The following is a 10,111-nucleotide window of genomic DNA, read 5'->3' as shown; positions in this document are numbered from 1 at the left end:
GGGGCTCCCCCTGCCCCGGGCACCCCTCGGGGGGCAGTTGTGCTCTGCAGGACGTGCCCGTCGGCAGAGGACGGGAAATCCCTTCCCCGAAGGGCAGGTGGGGGTGCCCAGCCCCGCACCTCGGGCTGGAGAAACAGCCGAGACCAGGAGCTGCGGTGACAGTTTCCAGCTCTCACAGCAGGAACCCTCGTGCCCGGGCACTTCACACTGATTCCCAACAGGCAGAGGCCTGAAGGCTCAGCACCCTCCCCCAGCCTCCCTGCTGCCCCATCCCGGTTCTCCCCAGGGTCAGTGTGAGGAGCCTGAGCTTTCCAGTTAGATTTTGTAACTGGTTTACTGGCTTTCTGCAAAGAGAAAGGCTGAGCTGGGTTAGGACCTGGTGGATCAAGGCAGATTTGCAACCTGGGCACTAAAGCAACAAAACCCAGCAACAAGTGGGAGGCCCTTGGTTTTAAGCAGAAGGTGTGGGGAGAAAGAAAGAGGCTCATTGGAAAACAAACTCATTGGAACAAAATAACCAGGGTGACAGTTACACATTTCTAATTCTCTCCATTAAATCTGAGCCCTTTTCCCTGCAGTGAGAGCTGTGCCTCAGGAACAGGAATATCCCATTGATCTGATGAGACACAACTACATTTATGGGGACAGCAAACATGAAGGTAAACCTGTCTGTTATATATATACATATAGAGGTCTTACTAGACTTTTAAAATGGAGTTTTAAGCACAGTGATCCTGGTGTAGACCCTGCTACACATGAGAGTGACACAACCCAGCTCAGCTGGTCAGTGCTGGAGATCCTAGAACATGATCTGGATAGTGCACAGGAAGGGGGGTGTTCAAAGATAGATTTGTCCCACAGTGCTACTTTAAAGCACTTCTGAACATTTCAATAACAGTCCCACTCTGCAAAAAGCTCCAGAGCTGCTGTTGTGACACAACCTGAGTGTCCCCTACACAGTCAGCACCAACCACACTGGGGACAGTTCTGTCATATTAATAAAAGATGAACCTTGCACTTTTCAGGGCCATGCATGAAAAACAAACTCTGCATGACATTAAATAGGTGTTTTGAAATGAGTATGTGGGTGATTTGGCTCAATATAAGCAATTCCCATCACTTACCTTAGTGCCTTGCATTGCAGTGAACGTGTATGTCAAGGTCTACTCCAACAGCCCAGTTCTGGTGTGTATGGATTTGGCTCTTTCTCAGAAAGAGCTGATAGATCCCAAGTACGTCTGGACTGGTCCAAATGGAAATAAGTTAGAAGGTCAGTCACCTTGTCTGGGCTAGAAAGGATTTCCACCCTCCCTCCCTTCACCACTTTCCCCCCCGTCACCAGCAACTTCTTCACAAATTTAGCAGCAGCCCCGGGGGTGGGGGAGGAATCAGGTGAGGGGGGAGGAATCAGGAAAATATGCTGAGATGGAGAAACAGTTTCTCTCTTTTCTATTTACAAGGGAAAAAAGTCAACCACAAGTGGCTGAGTAGATCAGTGGGCATGAAATCACATATGTGCCTGGTTTCTGTGGGTACCACCCTGCAGCAGGGCAGTGGGTCCAAATAGTCACTTGGCCCTTTGTCACATTTTCCCACAAGCTCTGACCTGACAGGAGGTTTCTCTTCTCCCTCTAATGTTCTCAAATGCTTGAGGTTGAAGGAGACTTGAAATGAGTCCTGAAGGTCATCAATTCTAGACTTCAGACAAACCAGTGTCACGTTGGGCAGGAGCAATATCTGATCTCCCAGGCTTCTCCATGAGCATCAGGAACAGCATCTCCAGTCACCAAGTGTTTCCTGTTCCTGTTCTAGAGAAAAAACATGTGGAAGTTGAAGGAACAGGGAAGCTGGTTCTGATAGACTTCAAGGAGTCAATGTCTGGGGCCTACACTTGCACTCTTTTTCACAAAATCTTGCCAACTATAAGACAAGAAGAAAGAGAAAAGGCTGAGAGATACAGATTTATGGTATATGGTAAGAGGGGTGACTTACTGGGACCCTCATGCTCGTGGCCTTTGTGGTTGGGTGGGTTTGTGAAGGCTTGATAACAAAGCCAGTTAACATTTTATCCCAGAATAGAAAATTTGTACATGTGAGCCCCCCCCCCCCCAGTTATGGGAAAGGTTTTAAGCAGCTGCTGCCAAAAATATACAGCAACTCAGAGAATAAAATAAACTAATCTCTGCCCTTCAGAACAAAGTGAACTCCAACAATTCCAGTTATATCCAGAGTCTGAGAGGAAGCTCCTGAGACAGAGATTCCCAAAGGGAACATCAGCTGGTGCAGAAGGAGCCCCCTGCAGCACCTGAGCCCCTTCCAATATCCCCCCCACCTGCAAAACAACATCCCAGACCCTCCAGAGGAGCTCTGACTCCTACAATCCTTCCAGGAACCATCCACACTGGAATGGCACAGAGTGTTTCTGCACAGCCCCAGCCCGTGGCAGCTCCACACCTTCCCAGACCTGCCAGGGCTCTGTTATTTCACTGTTTGCCCCTTTTTTTTGGTGTAGCCCCCGGGAGCAGATCCTCCCAACACAAACACATCCGTTCCTCTACACTTCCAACTCCAACATCCCTGGCTGTTTGAGCCAGCCCTGGCAAGTTCAGATTTATTCTCTTCTGTTTCATGAGAGTTATTTATTTGTTTACTTTTGCACAAAAGCCTGTATCTCAGACACAAAGGACACCATGGAGATGATCAGTTTCTGCAGATCCCACTGGTGATTACCCTCCAGAACTCACACAAACCCTTTTCTTCAAGCCTACAGGGAAGCTGACCACACCTACCAGGGCTTTGCTCACTTCATGACCAAGACCTGTGAGCTGGAAGCCAACGAGGAGTTCTTTGAGAAGCTGAAGAAAATGTTAAACGACCTGATCTCTGACTTGACCTGTCACCTCTCACAGTCATCCTACAGATGCCACCACATCAGGACACCAGAACGAGGTTTCCATCACGAGCTCTTTGTCAGCTTCCAAGGTAACAGAGCTCTGGGGCCCTTGGGGAGGGATCATTTATTTTTATAAACAACCTGAGAGCACCGTAAACAAGAGGGAAGTGCACCTCTGCAGGTGGTTTCCCTGCTTTCTTTCAGAGTCCCTGTATTTTTTCTTACTAGCCCACAGATGGAGCTAAAATGCAGTTTATATGTTGAGTTTGCAGGACTGGACCTGGTGCAACCTGAGGGAGAAATGTTACTTTGTGGTGCTCACTCAGGAGGAGACAGCAGAGAAGATGCCACATTTTTGTCATGACTGTAACTGCAAAAGGAAAATTATTCATTTTTTTGGCCATTATTTTATTTCTTAATGAGTCTGTGACCTCTGTGGTTTTGCTTAATTCTAGGAAACTGCTCATTAAAAGCAAGAGCCTCATGAGGTCCCTTTTGGTAACACTGGTGTGGCCTTGACAAACACCTTCAATCCACCCAGGTGGCCCTAATTTAGAGCTGGTTTATCACTGAGGGAAGGAAATTACTCATTAACACTTTGATCACATTCTCTCCTGTATCTCTTCTCATCATGTGCCAAGAGGGAACCATCCAACAGGTTGTGGAACAGTTTTGTGGCCTTTTTCCCCCCTCAGTAAAGTCACAAATAATTCAGAGCAAACTGAGGACCCAAAGGTTTTAAGTTGACATAAAACTTTAATCCTAACCTGAGGGTGCCATGTGAGAATGTGGTTCCCTTCTCCCTGCCAGCTCAGCATCCAGTTTCCCCCTTATTTTATGCCTTGACCTCTGACTCTTACTGGAATAAAGTGATTTAAGTAACTGGAGAGAAACCACCAGGACCAAACCTGGGAGGGTTTCTCCCCCTTTTGTCACTCACTCATTTTTCATCATCCAAAAAACACCCAACCAGAACTTTTGCAAAACATGATCTTGATCACAGAAAGTGACAAGTGAAAGAAAACAACCCACCCATTCTTCACAAATTAGAGGCAAAACAAAGAGAGTAGGATGAGCACAGGGAGGTCCTGAAAGCAGAATGGGATTTATTGGTGTCTCTGAAGTGACCCTGCAAGTACCTGCTGGAGGGACTGAGCTCAGTGTGGTTTGTTCTTCACCACGTGTCTCTTTCTCCCCCCACCCACAGTCAACCCTTTTGCACCAGGATGGGAAGAAGTTTGCCACCAGGGCCCCTCTGATTGTCAAGATGTGACAAACATGAGAGTTCACAAGGTTTGTCTCAGCCACCCCAGGGTCATCCCTGCCACGGCAGCTGCAGATGGGGAGTAATCCAGTAATCCAGCTTCCCCTGATTTGGTGGGATGAATGTCATTATAAATGACAACTCATGGATTTCAAATAATTCCCTTCAGGATGGAAAGCTGTTTTTAAAGGTCAAACTGATCCAAACAGTTTAAAAAAAAAATAATCAGGCTTATTATTTCCTTTATATTTACCTCTAGGAGTAAATAATTGTAAACATGAATATTTCCATCAGTTTACTGACCCTCCAGTTCTCCAAATTAAATCTCTTATTTATGAGTTGATAAATTTAATACAATTTAGCCTAAATCTCTTCTCTCTGACTTCTGGATGTTAATAAATGCAATCAGGTTGTACCTGGGGCTGGTCTGAGCCCCCCTGGGCCCCAAGGACAACTCCCAGTTAAGGTGACAAATGGGGAATCAGGACAACAAGGTATTCACTGACATTTTCAAGCCCAAGAAGAACCAGCTGATTGTTTTATTCTTCTAATGTTTCTGGATTTTAGGCAAGAGATCGAATTCAAGAGGTTTTCAAGAAGATGACATCTGTTCTGGAGGAGTTTGAATCTGTTCCTTCCATTCACTACGTGGACAAGAGTTTCTCAGTGTTTCCCATCGACAGCTGTCGACCAGGTTTTGGGAAGAACAACCTCACCCACAGGCTCTGTGCCAGCTGCTGTGGTAAGGACCAAGCACAGGATTTGATCTGGTCCCAGGTTTCTCTGGGGAGAGGTCAGTAAAGGATCAGTGTCAGGCAAAGGTGTTTCCATTCTGCTTTTGGAAAGACAATCACATCACAGATTTAAAAGCACTGATAGGAACGAGCTGGTGGTGCTTGTTGGTGTCTCCAGATGGAGTGATTAGAAGTGGTGAAGTGTTGGTTTTTTTTCCTTCCAGGTCACTGGTGAGTGACTCTGCTCAGGATACAGAGCAAATTAGAAAGTCACCATAATGGCAGAGCTGCTGGAACACTCAGTTGTGCCAAAAGGCTCTTTGCCAGCAGCACCTCCTGCCAGTGCTGGAGCTGGGGGTTGTAACGAGGGGCAACCCAGGAGCTTGGGAAGAATGAGCTCTGGGAAGGCCCATGGAGGGGTGTGGGGGGGCTAAGACTCCAACTCTGTTCTATTCACAGTTGTTTGTGAGCCTGGAACTTATAGTCCTAACAACGACGTGACCTGCCAGGTCTGTGCAAAGCCTGAAGTCAGGAAGTATGGAGCAAGACACTGTTAATGGAGCAGTGAGACCCTGGAAACTGAAGAGCAGCTGTGGGAGCAGAACAAGCTTTGCTGGTTTTGTGATGTTCTTTTCATTTTTAGCTGCTGGTTCTGGAATTCCACATTCCTGTTGAACAACTGCAAAACATCCTCCATTCATGCACCTCCAGGTTTTCTGTATTCAGAGACCACTTGAGACTGTAAAAATGGTGCCTAAAACAAAATGTTCACACAAGGTGAAATAATTCAGGGAAAAGGACATTTGCCACGTGGCTGAGAGTGCCAAGAGTCTGTTTCTTGGTGGTGACACCAGACACACCACAGCTTTGAGCTGCAGTTTGCTCAGAGAACATAAAGGAGCTGTAAACAATTCAGGGAGAGGTGGCAGAGAGTGGTGGTGGAATTATGTGCCATAATGCCAGAGTCTCTGTGAGCAACTTCTAGCAGATACTAATAGAAGTATTTAATCTTTGTGATTTAAAAGCATTAAATGCCCTTGCCTTTGCTTTTCACAGTCTCTTTCTGTCTGAAGTGTCCCAGCCTGCCCTGTGCTGAACTGGAAACAGCACTTGTGAGAATGGTTTGGGTGGGAGGGACCTCAAAAAGCAGCCAGTTCCAGGGTGTCTGCAGGTCTCCACGGCAAGAGAGAGGGTCAGTAACAAGGTCTAGAGCCCAGCACTCAGGAGAATGCCAGACCCAGCTCTCCTGGTTCTCTTCTTGTCCACTGCTCCCCAGAAGGAGCCGGGGGGGAGTGCAGAGGCCGTGGAGCCTCCTCCCCCTGCTTGTTGCTGCCTCGCTCAGCTGCATCCCATCCCGTGGCAGAGCTGGCCCCAGGTGCTGGAGCAGCAGATGATCCTCAGACACAAGCTGTACATTCCCAGCAAGTTCACCGGATGAGTAACAAGTCAGGATGCAAATTGCCAAAGCACTGAGATAATGGAAAAGGGCTCTTTCCAGAGCAGCCACTCTGGGATCTGCTGCTGACGGGTACCTGCTGGAGCTGCACCACCCACCCTGCTGCTCCTGCAGCACGACTGAGAAAGATTCTATTACTACTTCCAAGAGCTTCACGAGTCACCCTGACTTCTCCCTGAGCCCCCTCAGGCCACAGCAGAGTGAGTAGAATTTTCAGGACTTGTTTTCAAGCCTTGGGAGCTGCTCCCTGCCAGCAGCTGCTGCCTGTGCCCAGCTCCTCCCCAGCACAGAGCTGTTCCCTTCTCTTTTGCACTACATGGGACTAAGTCAAGCAAGACAAGCCCCTCCTTCTCCATCACTACAACTTCTTATGGCATCTAGAAATTCCTTGGTGGGTATTCATCCAAAAATCGACCAGATTCAACCCAGTTTAACTTATCCCTTTTGACAGGAGCACAGCAGGAGGGGGGAGCACAGACCACGCTCCGAGCTTTCCAGCATCATTACTTATTAAATACTGACAAATAAAATGTACTGAAATGAGCAGTTAAAGTGCCCCAAGGCCTCTGATCTCCAGTGCCAACTGGACACTGTGTGGCTCAGGCTTCCACAGATCAGAGACAGACTCAGCAGGGGCTGCCCATGTCCCTTGGCCTGTTCCATGGCAGAGGAATGACAGAAATGCCAGGTGCATAAATTGTCCTTTGGGAAGAGAAGCACTCAGTAGGTACTAAGTGCAGTGGTGAGACAAAAGCGAACACTGACTCCCTCCTCCTCCTGAAACCTGGAGCTATAGGAAGCTCTCAAAGTGCCTCAAATCTTTCCATGAGACTTAAAAGTAGAACAATAGGTCAAATATTTCCACGTTGCACTGCAGAGGAGTTTGTGTCATTAATTCTGTGCAGACTTTCATGACAAACTGATGTGAAATGGTTCCCTCTGACCTTCCCTGTGCAAGTTCTCTGCCTCCACCCAGAGCTCCCCCCCTTGCCTCTGACATCCCAAATGCAGCAGGATCTTTGATTCACACCCCACCTTCCCTCACTGCTCCTTGGCCCTTCCCCATGGCTGTGTCCCTGTCACACCACAGGCTCCATAAGCTCCTGGCACCAGCTCTCACCTCACCTTTGCCTCCTACCTTTGCTCTCCACCTCCCCCAGATGGAGCATCTCACCAGGAATTGCTGGAACCTTCCTCACTGCTTTAAATCCTCATTTATTTTTGCTCCACTCCATTTTTATACACCCTTTCCTTGAAGTGTGGGACCCCTGGGTGCTCCTGGGAGGCTCAGCCCTGTAAATCCCAGCTTTAACCTGTCCCCAGCACCAGCTCTCACCTCTTTCCACAAAGGACAATTCCAGCACCTCAACAGTAGTAAAGAATTCACACAAATGATAAACATAGAACTTAAAACTTCTCATCTCCTTCTCCAGTCTTCCACCCTCTCCACCAGCAGCACACAAGGACAACAACCACCTTCCAGCTGGAAGATTCAGCCCAGTGTTCTACCTTCAGAGCTGCTTTTACCCACCCCAGAACAAACCAGTTGAGAAACAAGGAGCAACCACATCATCAAGCACTCACCACCACAATGGCCATGGAACCACATCCACCAGGATGATGATGACACTTCTGCTCCAGTGGGAATGTTGTCTCCCAGCACCCCAGAACATTTCCACCAGCCCAAAGCAAGCTGGGCTTCCAAATTCAAATCAACAGGAGTCAAACGAGTCACAAGGCTGCCCAGGACACCAGCACAGCCTGCAGCTTTCCCAGACACGCTGGAATATACCAGCCTGGCCAGGCAAATTTAAGGAGAAAAGCTGTGGGGTGGGAGGGAGGAGCAGAACCAGGTGCTCTGGGATCAAATCCTGACAACTCATCACACCTGGGATGGGGGGAGTGGGGCTGAGGGGCCAAGGAAACAGGGGGTGCAGCTCCAGATAATCCATCCCCTGGAAATTGCCAGTCCACGGTTCAGGAGGTGCTTTGGTGGAAAGTGGCTTGAAACTGAAGCCTGGCCAAGAGCCACAGGTGTCATTGTCCCCAAGAACCTACAGCTGGCACTGTGGGTGCTCTGGGCTGGGTGGCACGGGGATATCCTGGGATGCAGCTCTGGGCATGGAGGAGGGATAAGCCAGGACATCAAGGGCATGGGCAGAGCCAAGGCAGGGAGCTGAAAGACAAAGGCCCTTCCCCAGTAAGACCCCTCATTTATATAAAATTACAGATCTTTTCCAGTGCTTTGCTGAACTGGAACCAGGGCAAAAAAAAATATCAGGTGAGCTTGTGCTGTTTTCTGGCACCTACACCCAGCCTGGAGCCAGGCCCATGGGTGCCACAGCCCAGCCCAGCTCCCACGGGATGGGCACCAGCCCCTGGGATGCCCCCGTGGCTCCCACCGAGGCAGGGAAGTGCCTGGAAAGGCAGAGATTCCCTCGGGATCCCTGGGCAGGTGCCCTCTTTTATGAACAGGGACAACCTCATCTTAAAAGCACAGCAATGAGGGAACAGTTCCCAGCGGGTTCGGCGCTGAGCTCCGCACCAGCCCCGGCACGGACGCTGGGATCTCCAGCCCTGCTGTGGTTTCCTCTCTGCTGAAATTAAATTTCCTCCTGCCTGAGTCCAGCGACCACATTTTCTGCCCAGCACTGATCCCATAGCAGGCAACCTCACTGGATTCCTGAGGCCTTTGCAGGCAGTGAATGAGTGTGATTCATTACTGGCAGCAGCGCCGCTGGAAATGGATTTTTTACGGTGCAAATAAATAAATCAGGTGACAGAACTGAAGGGCCGTTGATGAAGTGGAGCCCAGCTCTAATCACAGGGTAATTACTGCCATCGGTTCTAATTATTTATAAATATTTTTATAATTGTGGAAATTAAACAATTAGACATCCTTCCTTCCCTCCTCTCAATCTAATCAGTGAGAAGCTCAGGATGTGATCTGGGGCTGCGGATGCTGCGGGAACAAACCTGCCTTCCCTTCTCCCCAAAACACAAGCCCTGCAGAAGGTGAGGAGAGACAGGCCCTGCCTGCCTGGGATGCCTCTGCTGCCCTCCTGGCTTCCCAGTTCTCAAATCTCATCCCAGTGACAGGTTTTCCTCCCCTGGAGGAGCAGGACCAGGCTCCAGGAATGACCCACCCAGGGCACAGCACCTGGGAAGCCCAGCTGGGAGATGTCCCAGCCCCGGGGAGGTCACACTGCTGGTGCTCCTGCTGCTGATCCCAGCAGATAAATCCAGAGTACATCAGGAACAGATTATTCAGAAATGCTGTATTAAAATGGATGATTATGTTTCCTTGGTTAAGGAAAGGTGTTGCCCCTTGTACCCACCAACACCAAAATATCCCCGTAATCCTGCTTTTCTGCTCTTCCCCATTCCCTGCAATACCTGATTAAAATACCCGATTTCCCCCCCATTCCCAGACCAAATCATCTTCCCAAAGCTCAGTGCAGGTTTGTATGAGCCAGGAGGAGGCAGAGCTGGGGACAGAGCTGCAGGACACGGGGCAGTGCTGGCCCTGCCACCCGGAGCGGCCGCGGGCCCTGGGGACAATCTCAGGAGACCCCGGGAGATTCCCTGGCTGCCCCCACCCCCAAGGACGGCTGCCCTTGTCCCCTCCCCGGCCAACTCAAGGCTTGGAGCAGCTTGGAGACACTTTCCTGAGTCCAGTCCTGTGTGGGGGCACCGGCAGGACCCCCGGGAGCCCCAGCCCCGCGGACACGGTGACAGCCGGGGCTGCCCGTCCCGCTGCCCCC

General features: G+C 49.7%; 1 protein-coding gene across 1 annotated transcript; it reads left to right on the top strand.

Moving 5' to 3' along the window:
- Positions 1-619: 619 nt before the first annotated feature.
- On the top strand, positions 620-5,448 carry ZPBP2 (zona pellucida binding protein 2). The gene is made up of 7 exons (XM_010009022.1): positions 620-659; positions 1,145-1,270; positions 1,813-1,974; positions 2,764-2,982; positions 4,101-4,186; positions 4,725-4,899; positions 5,351-5,448. Exons 1-7 carry the CDS (start codon positions 620-622, stop codon positions 5,446-5,448), a joined length of 906 nt encoding a protein of 301 aa, XP_010007324.1.
- Positions 5,449-10,111: the final 4,663 nt, after the last annotated feature.

This window comes from Chaetura pelagica, unplaced genomic scaffold (assembly GCF_000747805.2).
Source record: "Chaetura pelagica isolate M959 unplaced genomic scaffold, ChaPel_1.0 scaffold1160, whole genome shotgun sequence".
NCBI classification, from domain to species: Eukaryota; Metazoa; Chordata; class Aves; order Apodiformes; family Apodidae; genus Chaetura; species Chaetura pelagica.
This window is presented reverse-complemented; position numbering and strand designations above follow the sequence as displayed.